The 19268-nt window shown below is 44.8% G+C and overlaps 1 protein-coding gene across 2 annotated transcripts in view; it reads left to right on the top strand.

Annotated features, from left to right (window-relative positions):
- Positions 1-19268, top strand: part of cacna1sa (calcium channel, voltage-dependent, L type, alpha 1S subunit, a) — a 227286-nt gene that overhangs the window by 94680 nt on the left and 113338 nt on the right. For both annotated transcript variants that reach the window (XM_060845641.1, XM_060845640.1), the window contains exons 13-16: positions 11240-11360; positions 12114-12228; positions 12807-12903; positions 14425-14494. In XM_060845641.1, coding sequence (XP_060701624.1) covers positions 11240-11360; positions 12114-12228; positions 12807-12903; positions 14425-14494 — 403 coding nt within the window. The remainder of the gene's footprint in view (positions 1-11239; positions 11361-12113; positions 12229-12806; positions 12904-14424; positions 14495-19268) is intronic.

Genomic DNA, 19268 nt, shown 5'->3' with positions numbered 1-19268 from the left:
CACGATCACTCTTCGCAAAGTACCTGCATCTTCCTGAGTTAAGACAGACCTGACTGTACTTGTTTAACACACTATCAGCCAGTTTCACACACACACACACACACACACACACACACATTGTCCTGTTGGTCCCTAATTGGCTTTATTGTTTCCTGGTTATTCTCTTCCCCTTAATATTCTTATCGAATATCTTGGGATCCTCCCTAACCTTACCCACCGGTGTTATCTCATGCCCTCTCTTTGTTTTCCTAATTGTTTTCATAAGTTCCTTTGTGCACTGACTATATTCCCACTGGGGCTCCATTGATGTGTTCTCCTTGCACCAGTTAAAACCCTCTCCTTCTTCATATCCATATATTTATCCTGAATATTTTTAGAGTTCTTTGGGCTTGTTGCTCCTACATTATCACCCCAAAAAGGCCGGTATTCAGTTTCATTTTGAATGTGATCCCTTCAGTTCTGCTGTAGATTTACGCTGAAGTAGCTGTTCTCTGTTTACTTTGGTCAGGTCCTGTTTTATTTAACAAAATCTGCCCTTCTGCAATTCAAAGCCTTTTTGCTGACCATCTTTCTGCTTTCTATAATAAACATAAAATGTGTGGCGTTGCTGTCACTATCACTAAAATGCTCCCCCACCTGCATCACCTTGAACACCTGTCTGGCTTCGTTCCCCAGAATCTGGTCCAGCACTGACCTTTGTAGCACCATATACAGAGGAACCTCGATTATCCAGCATCGGTTATCCAACAAGATCACAAGGTCCCAATGCTTGGCTAAACAATGTTATCCAGCACTCGATTATTCAGAATTCAATTAACCGAACGAAATACTCCCCACCCGTGTCCTTCGGATAATAGAGGCTCCTCTGTATATGTTGAAATCAAAACCTCTTCAGAGTGTGTTTCAAGAGATCTGCCCATCTAGACCTATTACGCTATGATTATCCCAATTAATATTTGGGTGGTTGAAGTCCCTGAATATAATTACCTGATTATTGTTTCACACTCTGCAGTAAATTGTTCACATTTCTTCTTCTCTATTGTTTGGAGTGTATATTAAATTTTTGGGTTTGTAACTGCCTCCTTTTTATTTCTAAACTCTACCCACAAAGCCTCATTTGCAGACCCTTTCAAGATACCGTCCCTCCTTGCTGCCGTACTGAGCTGCCTCCCTAACAAATAGTGCAACATCTTTGACACTGTCCCCAGTCATAGAGTCATAGAAATGTACAGCATGGAAACAGAACCTTCGGTCCAACCCGTCCATGCCGACCAGATATCCAAACCCAATCTAGTTCCACCTGCCAGCACTCAACCCACATCCCTCCAAACCCTTCCTATTCACATACCCATCCAAATGCCTCTTAAATGTTGCAATTGTACCAGCCTCCACCACATCCTCTGGCAGCTCATTCCATACACGTACCACCCTCTGCGTGAAAAAGTTGCCCCTTAAGTTTCTTTTATATCTTTCCCCTCTCACCCTAAACCTATGCCCTCTAGTTCTAGACTCCCTGACCCCTGGGAAAAGACTTTGCCTATTTATCCTATCCATGCCCCTCATGATTTTGTAAACCTCTATAAGGTCACCCCTCAACCTCTGACACTCCAGGGAAAACAGCCCCAGCCTGTTCAGCCTCTCTCTGTAGCTCGGATCCTCCAACCCTGGCAACATCCTTGTAAATCTTTTCTGAACCCTTTCAAGTTTCACAACATCTTTCCGATAGGAAGGCGACCAGAATTGCATGCAATATTCCAACAGTGGCCTAACCAATGTCCTGTACAGCCACAACATGACCTCCCAACTCCTGTACTCAATACTCTGACCAATAAAGGAAAGCATACCAAATGCGTTCTTCACTATCCTATCTGCCTGCGACTCCACTTTCAAGGAGCTACGAACCTGCACCCAAAGGTCTCTTTATTCAGCAACACTCCCTAGGACCTTACCATTAAGTGTATAAGTCCTGCTAAGATTTGCTTTCCCAAAATGCAGCACCCCGCATTTATCTGAATTAAACCCCATCTGCCACTTCTCAGCCCATTGGCCCATCTGGTCCAGATCCTGTTGTAATCTGAGGTAACCCTCTTCTCTGTCCACTACATCTCCAATTTTGGTGTCATCTGCAAACTTACTAACTGTACTTCTTATGCTCGCATCCAAATCATTTATGTAAATGACAAAAAGTAGAGGACCCAGCACCGATCCTTGTGACACTCCACTGGTCACAGGCCTCCAGTCTGAAAAACAACCCTCCACCACCACCCTCTGTCTTCTATCTTTGAGCCAGTTCTGTATCCAAATGGCTAGTTCTCTCTGTATTCCATGAGATCTAACCTTGCTAATCAGTCTCTCATGGGGAACCTTGTCAAACGCGTTACTGGAGTTCATATAGATCATATCTACTGCTCTGCCTTCATCAATCTTCTTTGTTACTTCTTCGAAAAACTCAGTCAAATTTGTGAGACATGATTTCCCACATACAAAGCCATGTTGACTATTCCTAATCAGTCCTTGCTTTTCCAAATACATGTACATCCTGTCCCTCAGGATTCTCTCCAACAACTTGCCCACCACCGAGGTCAGGCTCACTGGTCTATAGTTCCCTGGCTTGTCTTTACCGCCCTTCTTAAATAGTGGCACCACGTTTGCCAACCTCCAGTCTTCCAGCACCTCACCTGTGACTATCGATGATGCAAATATCTCAGCAAGAGGCCCAGCAATCGCTTCTCTAGCTTCCCACAGAGTTCTCGGGTACACTTGATCAGGTCCTGGGGATTTATCCACTTTTTGCCGTTTCAAGACATCCAGCACTTCCTCCTCTGTAATCTGGACATTCTGCAAGATGTCACCATCTATTTCCCTACAGTCTATATCTTCCATATCCTTTTCCACAGTAAACACTGATGCAAAATATTCATTTAGTATCTCCCTCATTTTCTGTGGCTCCACACAAAGGCCGCCTTGCTGATCTTTGAGGGGCCCTATTCTCTCCCTAGTTACCCTTTTGTCCTTAATATATTTGTAAAAACCTTTGGATTCTCCTTAATTCTCCTGCCTGAAGATCCTATCCCCTGGAATGTTAAGTTGCCAGTCCTGCCCCCGCTCTCAGCCACATTTCTGTGATGACAACAACATCCCAATCCACATGTCACTGCGTGCCCTAAACTCATCTCTCTTACCTGTCAACTCCTCGCATTAAAGCAGAAGCCATCGAGCCCTGCATTACTCCTCAAAACTCAACATGGCTGAACCCCCTCTCACTTGATTCTGTTACTATAGAATGCATTGTTCTCATTGTACCTAACCCCTGTCAAATTAATTTAAACTCCTCCCAACAGTACTAGCAAACCCCCCCCCCCCCCCCAAGCAAGGGCAATAGCTAAAAGAACTGCAGACGTTGGAAATCAGAAACAAAAACAGAAATTGCTGGAAAAGCTCAGCAGGTCTGGCAGCATCTGTGGAGAGAAATCAGAGTAGATATTTCGGGTCCAGTGACCTTTCCTCAGAACTGATGGTAGCTAGGAAAAAAACAGTTATTATGCAGAAGATAGGGTGTAGGGAGGGGGTAAGGAGTAAATGATGGGTGGTGATAGATCCAGAGAGAGAGAAGAACAGTTCAATAGACAAAGGAGTGGAGAATGACCAGCCTAGGAGAGTGAATAGATACTAATGGGGCTAATTACTGTAGTGGCTAACAATGGGTTGTGTATAATAGCAGACTATGTGATAACAAGGCCTGGTGTATGGGGTGTGGTTGACGACATGGTAGAAGGTGCCTCAAATCCTAAAATTGTTGATCTCGATATTGAGTTCAGAAGGCTGTAAGGTACTCAAGTGGAAAGGGAGGTGCTGTTCTTCCAACTCATGCTGAGCTTCACTGGAGCACTGCAGCAAGCCTGAGGCAGCAATGTTGGCCAGGAAACAGGGTGAGATGTTGAAGTGACATTCCACAGGGATGTTAATTAATACAAGCTGGTGCAGACCGTCTGGCTTGTAGAGGTCCCACCTTCCCCAGAAACAATCCCAGTGATCCAGGAATGTAAAACCCTCCCTCCAGCACCGAGTCTTGAGTCACACGTTTGTCTGCCCTTTTCTCCTATTTCTGTACTCGTGTGCATAGGGCACCAGGAGGAATCCTGGAATTATAACTTCTGAGCCTAGTTCCCTGACTCTTGATGCAAGACATCATCCCTCATTCTATCATATCATTAGTACCTATGTACTCCACATCTTCTGTCTGAACTCCCTCCCTCTTCAGGATGCCCCTCAGCCATTCCGTGATATCCCTAACCCTGGCACCAGGGAGGCAACATGTCATCCTGGAATTGTATCTGTGGCTGCAGAATCGCCTAGCTGTTCCCCTAACTAATGAAACCCCTCTCACTTTTGCTCTTCCTTTCTTCTACCTCTCCTGTACAGTCAAGCTGCTTGTGGAGCCAGAAGCTTAGCTTTGTCTGCACTCCTCTGAACCAATGCCCTCATCACCTTCCACAATGGGAAACCGATTTGTGGGCAGGACCACAGGGGACTCCTGCTGCACCTGCCTGTTTCTCTTTGACACTCTGGCAGTTAAGGTAGATAAAGATAAACTATTCCACTAGTTGGGGATTTGAAACCTAGGGGCATTAGTCTGAGCATTCGGGCCAGACCATTCAGGAGAGATGTTAGAAAGCATTCCATACACAAAGGGGAGTAGATGTTTGGAACTCTCTTCCACAAAAAGCAGGGGAAGCTGGATCCGTTCAATCTGAGATAGATGGAATTTAAATCCAATCGGTGTGAGGTGATGTATTTTGGGAGGTCTAAACACAGGAGGATATTGCAATGAATAGTCAGTCCCTCATTTGTACTGAGGAAACAAAGTGTGAGTACTTAAAATGGCAGGGCTTAGGAGGCTATGGATCAAGTGCATGCGAGTGGGATTGGTGTGGTTTGGTGTGGTTTGGTGTTTGTTGGTGTGGTTTGGTGTGGCTTGGTGTGGTTTGGTGTTTGTTGGTGTGGATTGGTGTGGTTTGGTGTGGCTTGGTGTGGTTTGGTGTTTGTTGGTGTGGTTTGGTGTTTGTTGGTGTGGATGGTGTCAATTGGTGTGGTTTGGTGTTTGTTGGTCATCATTGACATGCTGTATGGCTCTAAAACAAAGATATTAAGGTGTTTGGACCAAATGCAAGTGTATGATGTTAGGCTACAGATCAGCTATGATCTCATTGATTGGTCCAGCACAGGCTCATAGGCTGAATGGGCGAAAGTGAAGACTGCAGGTGCTGGAGATCAGACCCACCCTCCTCTCTGACCTATCACCTTCATCTCCAACTCCATCCACCTATTGCACTCTTAGCTACCTCTCCGCAGCCCTACCCCCTCCCATTTATCTCTCCACCCCAGAGGCTCCCAGCCTCATTCCTGATGAAGGGCTTTTGCCCAAAACGTCGATTTTTCTGCTCCTCGGATGCTGCCTGATCTGCTGTGCTTTTCCAGCACCACTCTAATCTTGACTGAATGCCCTCCTCATTTTCTTTTGTTCCTATGTTCCAAACAGTTGATGTTATTAAAGAAGGAGCATTAATTAGTACTAGATTCTAAGCAAGCAACTAATTCTTAAATTTCCGCACTTAACAAACTGCCACACTCTACTCTCTGCGGGTCACACTTGGTCATCAAAGACAATCATGCAAATTTTTAAAAAATCAGAATAAGTCCTGGGAGAGAGAGTTAGAGTTTATGAGCAGCACAGTCACACTGTCTGAGTACAGTAGAATTACCTCTGGTTTCTTCCCAAAAATCTGATTCTGATTGGAATATTGTATCGTCTTGCTGTCATTACTCCAACCAGAGCCGTTAGTTCATTTGTATCTATTAGATTCCCCTATCATATAAAACATACCTATTTAATATTCATCTTAAACTCAAAGAATATAAATTGGCCTTGTGCATACTGCCTTTAGAATGGAAGCCTGAATGACACTGGGGATTCCCCTCAAATACCAGAGTATTTCTCCTTCCTAAGACACGGTCTGGTCACTCCAAGATATTCATAAATCTCATCAGTTCCTGTGGGAGTCCTGGTGAGACAACTTTGCAAATATCATTGCAGCTGTCTTTTCCGGTTTATAAACTGATAGGAGGACCATGAATTTTGAGTAATGCCAGGTGGATACCTTGTGAGGCTTTTTAACATATACAATATAAATTAGAAACAAAGCAATGGAGAAACTCAGCAGGTTTGGCTGCATCTGTGGAGAGAGAAACTGTCTGATATAATGGAAGAGTGTGTTCTCCTCCTTTCTCAGGTTGCCTGTGTATGGATAGTGTTATAGGGATCCAAGATGGAGGACGGGAAAAATTTCTGGCTCCAAGAGCTGCTCCTTTTTTTGAGGTATTTTAGGTGTTGGAGGTGATTTCCTCCAATTCCAGGAGCAGTAATTCCTGTTTTATATGATGTTGCACTGTTTTGGAACTTTGGAAAAAAAAAGTCAAGACAACAGCAGTTTTAAAAGGGCGGCACGGTGGCACAGTGGTTAGCACTTCTGCCTCACAGCGCCTGAGACCCGGGTTCAGTTCCCGACTCAGGCGACTGACTGTGTGGAGTTTGCACGTTCTCCCCGTGTCTGCGTGGGTTTCCTCCGGGTGCTCCGGTTTCCTCCCACAGTCCAAAGATGTGCGGGTCAGGTGAATTGGCCATGCTAAATTGCCCGTAGTGTTAGGTAAGGGGTAAATGTAAGGGTATGGGTGGGTTTCGCTTCGGCGGGTCGGTGTGGACTTGTTGGGCCGAAGGGCCTGTTTCCACACTGTAAGTCTAATCTAATCTAAAAAAAGAGCAGACAAAGGAAGCACATGGTGAGGACAGTGCAGGAGAGAGAGAGAGAGAGAGAGAGATAGAGAGAAAACCTGCACAGTTCGTGCCTTTGCTGTTTGAATTCGTGTATCACTGGACATCGGAGTGCATCTGGGAAAAGTAACAAACAATGAAATTCATAATTAATCTTGGATGAACTGTTGGGCGAAGTTACACAGCACAGGAACAGATAAGTTAATTGTGGTTTTAAGTCTGTTCAAGAGAAAGACTGCAGTAGTGAGTATAGTGGATTCTTTCTTGATTATATGTTTTTGGAGATAAGTCTTTTGATTAAACTTAAAATATAAGCTGTAACTATTAATCTAACCTGGGGCAGTGTTTGTAGAGGAATAAGATGGTGTTATTTTCTGGGTCTGTAGATTGTGAAGGAGCAAAAATGGCCTCCTTGTCAGATGTGGGAGTTTAAAGAGAGTTTATGGGTTACTGCGGAATATATCTGTGATAAATGCTGGTGGATGCGAATATTATCAGATTGAGTGGATCGGTTGGAGAGACAGAAAGAAGCGATGAGGAATTTGCAACAGCAACAGTATGTGATGGATGGCAGTTATAGGAAGGGGGGAAAAGTCTCAGATACAGTCACATAGATGGGTTAACTCCAGGAAGGGTGAGAGAGGTCAGCACCTAGAGCAGGAGTCTTCTGTGGATATACCCATTTCAAACTGTTTTAGAAAATATAGGAGGTGATGGATTCTCAGGGGAACACAGCACAAACAGCCCAATTGCTGGTATTGAGACTGGCTCTAATGCAATGAGGAGCACGTTGGCTTCCAAGAGATCAATTGTGTTAGGGGATTCTGTAGTCTGAGGTACAGACAGATGTTTCTGCGGCCAGCAGAGAAAAAGCAGAATGGTGTGTTGTTTCCCTGGTGTAAGGATCAAGGATGTCTCAGAGAGGGTGCAGAATGTTCTCACGGGGGAGAGGGGCCAGCAGGAGGTCATTGTCCACATTGGAACCAACAACATAGGAAGGGAAAAGGTTGAGACTCCGAAGGGAGATGACAGAGAGTTAGGCATAAATTTAAAAAGGAGGTCCTCAAGGGTAGTAATATCTGGGTTACTCCCAGTGCTATGAGCTAGTGAGGGCAGGAATAGGAGAATAGAGCAGATGAATGCATGGCTGAGGAGCTGGTGTATGGCAGAAGGATTCACATTTTTGGATCATTGGAATCTCTTTTGGGGTAGAAGTGACCTGTACAAGAAGGACGGATTGCACCTAAATTGGAAGGGGACTAATATACTGGCAGGGAAATTTGCTAGAACTGCTTGGGAGGATTTAAACTAGTAAGGTGGGGGGGTGGGACCCAGGGAGATAGTGAGGAAAGAGATCGATCTGAGACGGGTACAGCTGAGAACAGAAGTGAGTCAAACAGTCAGGGCAGGCAGGGACAAGGTAGGACTAATAAATTAAACTGCATTTATTTCAACACAAGGGGCCTAACAGGGAAGGCAGATGAACTCAGGGCATGGTTAGGAACATGGGACTGGGTTATCATAGCAATTACGGAAATATGGCTCAGGGACGGGCAGGACTGGCAGCTTAATGTTCCAGGATACAAATGCTACAGGAAGGATAGAAAGGGAGGTAAGAGAGGAGGGGGGGTGGCATTTTTGATAAGGGATAGCATTACAGCTGTGCTGAGGGAGGATATTCCCAGAAATTCATCCAGGGAAGTTATTTGGATGGAACTGAGAAATAAGAAAGGGATGATCACCTTATTGGGATTGTATTATAGACCCCCCAATAGTCAGAGGGAAATTGAGAAACAAACTTGTAAGGAGATCTCAGCTATCTGTAAGAATAATAGGGTAGTTATGGTCTGGGATTTAACTTTCCAAACATTGACTGGGACTGCCATAGTGTTAAAGATTTAAATGGAGAGGAATTTCTTAAGTGTGTACAAGACAATTTTCTGATTCAGTATGTAGATGGACCTACTAGAGAAAGTGCAAAACTTGACCTACTCTTGGGAAATAAGGCAGAGCAGGTGACTGAGATGTCAGTGGGGGAGCACTTTGGGGCCAGCGCCATAATTCTATTCGTTTTAAAATAGTGATGGAAAAGGATAGACCACACCAAAAAGTTGAAGTTCTAAATTAGAGAAAGGCCAATTTTGACGGTATTAGGCAAGAACTTTTGAAAGCTGATTGGAGGCAGATATTCGCAGGTAAAGGGACGGCTGGAAAATGGGAAGCCTTCAGAAATGAGATAACAAGAATCCAGAGAAAGTATATTCCTGTCAGGGTGAAAGGGAAGGCTGGGAGGTATAGGGAATGCTGGATGACTAAAGAAATTGAGGGTTTGATTAAGAAACAGAATGAAGCATATTTCCGGTATAGACAGGATAGATCGAGGGAATCCTTAGAAGTGTATAAAGGCAGTAGGAGTATACTTAAGAGGGAAATCAGGAGGGCAAAAAAGGGGGCATGAAATAGCTTTGGCAAATAGAATTAAGGAGAATCCAAAGGGTTTTTACAAATACATTAAAGACAAAAGGGTAACCAGGGAGAGAATAGGGCCTCCCAAAGAGCAGCAAGGCGGCCTTTGTGGGGAGCCACAGAAAATGGGGGAGATACTAAATGAATATTTTGCATCATTATTTACTGTGGAAAGAGATATGGAAGATTTGGACTGTGGGGAAAAAGATGGTGACATCTTGCAAAATGTCCATATTACAGAGGAGGAAGTGCTGGATGTCTTGAACCATTTAAAAGTGGATAAATCCCCAGGACCCAATCAGGTGTACCCGAGAACTCTGTGGGAAATTAGAGAAGTGATTGCTGGGCCTCTTGCTGAGATATTTGTATCATCGATAGTCACAGGTGAGGTGCCGGAAGACTGGAGGTTGGCAAACGTGGTGCCACTGTTTAAGAAGGGCGGTAAAGACAAGCCAGGGAACTATAGACTGGCGAGGTTGACCACGGTGGTGGGCAAGTTGTTGGAGTGAATCCTGAGGGACAGGATGTACATGTATTTGGAAAGGCAAGGATTAATTCGGGATAGTCAACATGGCTTTGTGTGTGGGAAATCATGTCTCACAAACTTAATTGAGTTTTTTGAAGCGGTAACAAAGAAGATTGATGAAGGCAGAGCAGTAGATGTGATCTAAATGAACTCCAATAACGCGTTCGACAAGGTTCCCCATGGGAGATTGATTAGCAAGGTTAGATCTCATGGAATACAGGGAGAACTAGCCATTTAGATACAGAACTGGCTGAAAGGTAGAAGACAGAGGGTGGTGGTGGAGGGTTGTTTTTCAGACTGGAGGCCTGTGACCAGTGGAGTGCCACAAGGATCGGTGCTGGGTCCTCTACTTTTTGTCATTTACATAAATGATTTGGATGCGAGCATAAGAGGTACAGTTAGTAAGTTTGCAGATGACACTAAAATTGGAGATGTAGTGGACAGCAAAGAGGGTTACCTCAGATTACAACAGGATCTGGACCAGATGAGCCAATGGGCTGAGAAGTGGCAGATGGAGTTTAATTCAGATAAATGAGAGGTGCTGCATTTTAGGAAAGCAAATCTTAGCAGGACTTATACATTTAATGGTAAGGTCCTAGGGAGTGTTGCTGAACAAAGAGACCTTGGAGTGCAGGTTCATAGCTCCTTGAAAGTGGAGTCGCAGGTAGATCGGATAGTGAAGAAGGCGTTTGGTGTGCTTTCCTTTATTGGTCAGAGTATTGAGTACAGGACATTGGTTAGGCCACTGTTGGAATATTACATGCAATTCTGGTCTCCTTCCTATCGGAAAGATGTTGTGAAACTTGAAATGGTTCCGAAAAGATTTACAAGGATGTTGCCAGGGTTGGAGGATCTAAGCTACAGGGAGAGGCTGAACAGGCTGGGGCTGTTCTCCCTGGAGCGTCAGAGGCTGAGGGGTGACCTTACAGAGGTTTACAAAATTATGAGGGGCATGGATAAGATAAATAGACAAAGTCAGGGAGTCCAATCTAGAAGGCATAGGTTTAGGGTGAGAGGGGAAAGATATAAAAGAGACCTAAAGGGCAACTTTTTCACACAGAGGGTGGTACGTGTATGGAATGAGCTGCTAGAGGATGTGGTGGAGGCTGGTACAATTGCAAAATTTAAGAGGCATTTGGATGGGTATATGAATAGGAAGGGTTTGGAGGGATGTGGGTCGGGTGCTGGCAGGTGGGACTAGATTGGGATTGGATATCTGGTCGGCATGGATGGGTTGGACCGAAGGGTCTGTTTCCATGCTGTACATTTCTATGAATCTATGAATGCTGTACTGGTACAGGAAAAATCCCAAGGTTTCCTATTGAAGATTGTTGATGAGCAGACCTCCCACCCCATCTTGGATTATCTGTTTGCCTGTCTGCTGGAGAACACATTGTGACACACTGTATTTGCTGCAGATATTGACTGGTGAGGACTGGAATTCCATTATGAACGATGGCATCATGGCCTACGGAGGCCCTTCTTTCCCTGGTGTGCTGGTCTGTATTTACTTCATCATCCTGTTTGTTTGTGGAAACTGTATCCTTCGGTGTGAACACTCTCCCAGTTAAACTGTGGGTAGGTACGTGGATTGGTGTTGGGAATAAGCATGGTGAGGGATGTAGAGTTTGGCGAATGGGTCTGGATTGGAGTGATACCAGCTCCAGCTCTCTCTAAGGGGGGAGGCTTGAGGTCTATTTGTGGCCACTCCATTAACAAATGGTAGATGGTTTGATATTTGATGGACACTCAGCCCACTTGTCAATGTAAGAAGGTTCAGAAAAGATTTGCAAGGATGTTGCCAGGCTTAGAGGGTTTGAACTATTGGGAGAGGCTGAATAGGCTGGGGCTGTTTTCCCTGGACCGTCATGACTCCACAGAGGTTTATAAGATCATGAGGGGCACAGATAGGGTGAATAGCCAAGGTCTTTATTCCAGGGTAGGGGAGTCCAAAACTAGAGGGCATAGGTTTAAGGTGAGAAAAGAAAGATTTAAAAGGGACCTGAGGGGCATATTTTCTTGCAGAGGATGGTGCATCTGGTGGTGTTGCAGGAAGTGGTGGTAACTGGTACAATTGCAGCATTTAAAAGGCACGCTAAAAGATGGGTACATGAGTAGAAAGGTTTTAGAGGGAAATGGGCCAAATGCTGGCAAATGGGACTAGATCGATTAGGATATCTGGTCAGCATGGATGATTTCGACCAAAGGGTTTCTTTCCATGGTGTACATCTCTATGACTCAATTGTAGTTTTTCTTTTGGCATATATTTGATCCTCAGCTCGATTTCTCCAGATATTCTGTTAAATGTTTTCTTGGCCATCGCTGTTGATAATCTCGCAGAGGCAGAAAGTCTGACATCAGCTCAGAAGGAAGCAGCAGAGGAGAAGAAGAGGAGGAAGTTGGAGAGGTGAGTTAGAGAGAGAAGCAGGTGGTGGGAGGAGAGGGAGGTGTGAGGAAATTTCCATCGCCATCACCATTGCTGTGAGAACACAGTATCCAGTACGTTGCTGCAACCGAATGTTTATTTAGGGAAAATGAGCTAAATGTGGAATGTGGACCTCCTTGAGAGACATGGCCCAGTCCTCAGGCTTGGTCACTGAGAACCATGGCCTAACCCTCAGGTTCAGTCATTGAGAACTGTGGCCCAGGCCTCAGGCTCGATTACTGAGGACCACAGCCCAGGCCTCAGTCTCGATAACTGAGGTCCGCAGCCCAGGCATCAGGCTTGATTACTGAGGACCACAGCCCTGGTCTCAGGCTCGATAACTGAGGTCCGCAGCCCAGGCCTCAGGCTTGATTACTGAGGACCACAGCCCTGGTCTCAGGCTCGATAACTGAGGACTACAGCCCAGGCCTCAGGCTCGATAACTGAGGTCCGCAGCCCAGGCCTCAGGCTCAACCACTGAGAATCATGACACAAACCTTAGGCTCAGACACTGAAAAACAAACTGAGCTGTAATTCTGCATTCTGCTTTCATTCTTCAGGGCTGCCAACCCGGGCCGAACAGAGGAAGAGAAGCTACTGTTGAAGAAACTTGAACTGGCAAAGCTTAAGGCAGAGGGCATTCCCACCACTGCCAAGGTCAATGTTAAACCTGTCTCTGCCAGCTTAGCACTGCCCCTGCATTCTTGTTAACTCAGCCAGACTTCTCTGGGTCCCATCAGCAAACACAGGCATAGTAGTGCTGATTGATACTGAGCCCTGCATATGGCAGAATTTATGGGGAATGTGAAATATTGACTTAATCACTGAGGACCACAGCACTACAGACTGGCATTGTATAATTCTAATGGGGGAAACAGAGGCCAGGTCTGGGACTGTACAACTCCAGTAGGGAAAATGCAGGCCAAGTATAGAATTCTATCAATCTAGTGGGGAAACACAGACCTGGTTTGGGATTGAGCAGCTCAAGGAACCCACTTTGCTTTAGGACGATACATAGGAAGAAATGATGCTTCGTGTTTCTGGAGCTGTGCATGTGCTTGTTCAGGAACATGGAATTCCAGGCAGCCTGGGAAATTCATAGCTTTCATATTTTCAAATTAACATGCCTGTATACTCAAGAAGCTTTAGATGGTGCATTAATAAGATCAATCATGACCATTCACCTTTAAGCCAATGGCCTAACAGCCCCCACCCAGCAGGGGAAGTTGAAATGTTCTGTCATTGTGGCCAATGACGTTTCACTTTGTGTAAGATGGTTTGTTTAAGCATTATTCCCTTCACTGCCCAATGTTCAAAAAAAATCATGGGATTAATAAAAGATTAATAAAATCACCAATTCCAGGTTGATGAAAAACGGATCGCAATCTTTTATGGGGGCAGGGTTTTAATGTAGTGGAGGAGGGGGTTTGACAAAGTGGGCTTTGGTGGGTGGGAGAGGGATTTTATGGAGATGATGAAGTAGGTGTTTGGGGCATGGATGATATGTTTGATGGAGGGGAGGATAATTTTGAGAGAGTGAGGGAGTGATTTGATGGGATTGGGGGAGGGATTTCATGAAGTGCAGGAAGTGTTGATGAGCTAGGTGTTAGAGGGGGCAGGAGATGATTGATGGAATGGGGAGCAGTTTGATGCGTGGGAGGGTTTTGACAGTTTGGGTGCAGGAGGGGAAGGAAGGTTTTTGATTGTGTAGGCGTTGGAGGATGGAGAGGTTTGATTGAGTGGGTGTTTGACTGTGTGCAGAGAGCTTTGACCGAATTGGGTAGGGGTTTGATGGAGTGCTGGGTCAGGGAGAGGTTTTGATTGAGCGGGAAAGGGGCTTTGATAAAACAAATGTTGGAAGGTAAAGGATGCAGAGAAGGGTTTGATTTGTCCCAGCTGTCCAACCAGGTTCTGCCCTGTTTCCCAAGTCACTGGGGTCTGACTTCGGGCCTGGATTTGAATTGCTGGTTTGAACAAGCCAATGTCAAGTGGGGATCTTACACAGGGCTTGGACACTGGAATGTGGTATACATATTGTATGTAATACTGATGTGGATATAGTCTGGGATTGAGAATTCCATTGTGTATGTGTCCACTGGAATTGTGCATATTCTGAATTGCCTCGCTGTCTGTATGAACCCTGCTGAATTACTCACCAGATCTATTTATAATTTGCAGCTGAAAGTGGACGAGTTTGAAGCTAATGTCAATGAAGTGAAGGAGCCTTATCCTTCTGCTGACTTTCCAGGTAATGCCAAACACTAACACCAGACTTAATTTCAGTAAGAAAGATCTGTCATTTCCTTTGTACCAGAACATCCTCAACCACTATCTTGTTAATCAAGTATTTTTGAAGTTACTGTGTTAGTAGGGAAACATAGAACCAATTTACACAGCAAGGTCACACAAACAATGAGATAATTGACCCAAGACCCTGTGGGCTGGCTCCTCTAAGGTGCATGGAGTGGGGTTTTGCAGTAACCAAGAAAGTCCACCCTTGGAAACAAATAGGATGGGTATGAATTTGGATCTCTTAAGGTTACTTGGTCTAGCCACCCCCCGTTGGTTGGAGTCATACCTGATAGAAAGGAAGATGGTTGTGGTTGTTGGAAATCAGTTATTTCAGTTCCAGGACATTTCTGCAGGAATTCTCAGGGCAGTGTCCGAGACCCAACCATCTTCTGCTTCATCAGTGATCTTCCCTCCGTCATAAGGTCAGAAGTGGGGATGTTCACTAATGTTTGCACAATGTTCAGCACCATTCGTGCCTCCTCAGATACTGAAAAAGTCAATGTCCAAAAGTAACAAACCCAGACAGGACTCACAACTTGGTCTGTTAAGTGACAAGTGACATTCACATCACACAGGTACCAGGCAATGACCATTGCCAATAGAGACGAATCCAACCATATCCCCTTAACATTGAATGGCACCACCATCACTGTATCCCCCATTAGCAACATGCTGGATTACCACTGACCAGAAGCTGAACTGGACTGGCCATATAAATGCAGTGGTTACAGGAGCAGGTGAGAGTTAGGAATGTTGCAGCGGGTAACTTGCTGATTCCCAAAGCTTGTCCATCATCTGTAAAGTACAGGTCAAGAGTGTGATGGAATATTTCCTACCTGCCTAGATGAGTGCAGCTCCAACAACACTCATGAAGCTCGACATCATCTCAGGCAAAGCAGCCCACTTGATTGGCACCACATCAACCAGTATCCACTCCCTTCACTACTGAAGCACAGTGCAGCAGGGTGTGTATCATCTACACGATGCACTGCAACAACTCACCAAAATTACTTCCAAACCCATGACTATTTCCATCCGGAAGGATAAGGGCACCAGATAGAACCTTCACCTGCAGGTCCCCCTCCAAGCCACTCACCATCCTGATTTGGAAATGTATTGTTCATTCAGTGTCACTGGGTCAAAATGCTGCAATTCCCTCCAGTTGGACTGTGGGTCCATGTATACCCCAGGAACTGCACAAGTTTAAGAAGCTTGCCATTGCCTCCTCAAAGCCAACTACAGAAGTGCAATAAATGCTAACCTTACCAGTGATGTCCACATCAGATGAATGAAATAAAATATAGGATAGCGTGACAGTCTTAATGGCACCATATACTACATCAACCAGCAAACAGGAGTTGGAAGGAGCATTGGTGTAGAATCCCTGAATAGTGCATGGGATTGTTGATATCTAGGTAAGAGAGGAGAAAGTGAGGTCTGCAGATGCTGGAGATCAGAGCTGAAAATGTGTTGCTGGAAAAGCGCAGCCGGTCAGGCAGCATCCAAAGAACAGGAAATTTGACGTTTCGGGCATAAGCCCTTCATCAGGACACACTTTCCTCATTCCTGATGAAGGGCTTATGCCCGAAACGTCGAATTTCCTGTTCCTTGGATGCTGCCTGACCAGCTGCGCTTTTCCAGCAACACATTTTCAGCTCATCCCGGTAAGAGAGGAGACTTTACTCTACCTCCAGCAGTACACCGCTTCCCAAGTGGAATGTGAGATTGGAATCAAGACTGCAAAGTGGGTCTTGAACCTACAACTTTAGTGTCGAAAGATGAGTGTTACCATAGTGACATCATCATTAACAAACCTCCCAGTGGCATTGCTCTTGGTGACACTCCCGTGGTGAGGTTATATTGCTCTGGAGTCAATCTCATAAGTTGTGATGAAGCCTGAAGAGAAAACCAAGTGCTCTGTTTCTCTATCCCCCTTACTTTCTATCCTTCTGCGCCTCTCTTTGACTGCCATATTTTTCCTATACTTCTCCTTGTCTAACTGTCTCTCCTTCTCTTTCTCTTGGTTTCTCTCTCCCTTGTGCCACCACCCAGTGAGCCCCATGAACTAATGTTCTCCACCCATAGAATTCCCTATTCTAGTGCTTGCCGCTCACCCACTGGATTCCAAACTTTGACCTGGAGAAAATATATTCTGGGTTGCTCTGGGATGAAAGAGCGGAAATAACAGAGACTATTATCATCATTTTATGATCCTCTTTGGCAAATATGCTTGGTGTCAGAGAAGTAGAGAACAGCTAACACTGCATCATTGTTTAACAAGAGAGAAAGGGATAAACTGAATAAATATAATCAATTTCACCTTGACCCTATGGAAGTAACTGGAAAAAATTCTGAGGGACAGGATAAATCCTTATTCTGACAGACTTGGATTAATCAAGGGCAGGTAACAAGAATTTGTTTGACCAATAAGATAAAACAGGCATTTGACTAACAAGATTACATATTTTGGGGTAATGAGAAGACTTGATGAGGGAAATATATTTGATGGAGTTAACATAAATCTTTGCAAAATTTTTGACTAATATCCCACATGGTCTCTTGAACAAAACCTCATGGGATACAAGACAGTGAGCAGTTGGATCCGTAGTAGGAAGCAAGCTGTTATTTTAGATTACTTACGGTGTGGAAGCAGGCCCTTCGGCCCAACAAGTCCACACCGACCCGCCGTAGTGCAACCCACTCAGACTCATTCCCCTACTTTTACCCCTTCACCTAACACTACGGGCAATTTAGCATGGCCAATTCATCTAACCAGCACATTTTTGGACTGTGGGAGGAAACCGGAGCACCCGGAGGAAACCCACGCAGACACGGGGAGAATGTGCAAACTCCACACAGTCATTCGTCTGAGGCAGGAATTGAATCTGGGTCTCTGGTGCTCTGAGACAGCAGTGCTAACCACTGTGCCACCCACACTTGCTGAATCTTTCTGTGACTGAAACACTGTTTGCAATGGGTCTATGCAAGGTTGAGTACTGGGCTCCTCACTATTTGTGATCTTTATCAATTATTTGCTCTTGAATGTAGAAGATTGATTAAAAAGCATAAAAAATCTTAGCCCTATAGTTAATAGTGAAGGAGAAATCTGTAGACTGCAGGAGGATCTCAACAGAGTAATCAGGAGGGTGAGTCGTGGTCGATGGAGGTCAAACTGGTGAATGTGCAGTCATACATTTGGGGAACAGCAGCAATGCAAGAGAGAGAATAAATCATAGGTTACTGAGAGATGTCAAAGAACAAAGGAACTTGACATACAGGATGACGAATCCCTGAAGGTGATAAATTAGTCAAGAATTTGGCAGCATTAGCTAAAGTATGGAATTTAAGAGTTGATAGGTTTATGCTGGAAGCCAATGCAACACTAGTTAGGTCACAGCAATGTCACTATGTGTAGGTCTGGTCACACTTATAGCAAAGGTGTGATTACACGATAGAGGATACAGCAGAGAGATTTGCAAGGATGTTGCCTGCCGTGGAGAATTTTAGTTATGAAGAAGGATTTGATAGGCTTGGGTTCTCTTCCTTGGATGAGAAGGGATCAAGACCGAAATTAAATGGATTTTGAGTGGATCAGAAGATTGCGGGGATTGAAGGGAGTGCGAAGGAGATTCACCCAGACGCTACAGACCAGGCAAACCCTTCATCAGAACCATACTGGGAACATTAGCTCTGCTTCCTTCCATTGAGGCAAAAGTGAGGACTCCATTGAGGCTGCCAGACCTGAGCTTTTCTAGTAATTTGTTTTTGTTTGATTTCCAGACTCTGCAGTTCTTTGAGCCCACCAATTTCTCCCTCTGGCGTATTGCCTCACTATGCCCCTATCTCAGTGCCTCCACTGCCATCCTTCACTATTCTAATGCATTCCTGTCTGGTATCTCATATTCTAACTTTTCGTTTTTTTCCAACTTATGTTTGGAAGTCCAGTTCCCTATCACTCTGCTGCTCCCTATCTCAGAAATCTCGTCCAGAACCCAGAAATCTTGTAAATCTTTGTCTTCCTCTAATTCAAGTTTCTTAAGCATCTTTGATTTTATTGGCCCCACCATTGGTGTCTGTGCCATCAGTTGTATCTGCCTGGAGCTTGTTCCTTCCATCTCTTAGCTCCTACACCCCAGCTACCTCCTGTAAAACACTTCTCGAAATCACCGAGCTTCTGATCATCTGACTGAAAATGTGGCTCAGTGCCAACTTTTTGTTTAATAATTGTCCTGTAAGACACCACGGGATGTTTAGTGATGTTGAAGGTGCCATATTAATACAAAGTTAAAAATCACAACACCAGGTTATTGTCCAACAGGTTTATCTGGGAGCACGAACTCTTAGAGTGCTGCTCCTTCATCAGGTAGTTGTGGAGCAGGACCATGATATACAGAATTTACAGCAATAGATTACAGTGTCATGCGGCTGAAATATATTAAACAAATTTAGATTTCAGCCACGTGACACTGTAACCTTTTGCTACAAATTCTGTGTCTTATGGTCCTGCTGCACAACCACCTGATGAAGGAACAGCGCTCTGAAAGTTCGTGCTCCCAGATAAACCTGTTGGACAATAACCTGGTGCTGTGTGATTTTAACTTTGTCCACCCTAGTCCATCACTGGCTCCTTCAAATCTTAATAATACAAGTTATTTGTTGTTGCTATCCTGTTGAAGCTCTGACTGTGACATCTGAGCCAACTGTGGGTGGCACGGTGGCACAGTGCTGTC

This window comes from Hemiscyllium ocellatum, chromosome 26, assembly GCF_020745735.1.
Source record: "Hemiscyllium ocellatum isolate sHemOce1 chromosome 26, sHemOce1.pat.X.cur, whole genome shotgun sequence".
In the NCBI taxonomy this organism is placed as follows: Eukaryota; Metazoa; Chordata; class Chondrichthyes; order Orectolobiformes; family Hemiscylliidae; genus Hemiscyllium; species Hemiscyllium ocellatum.
The sequence above is the reverse complement of the archived record's forward strand: the minus strand, read 5'-3'. Positions and strand labels throughout refer to the sequence as shown.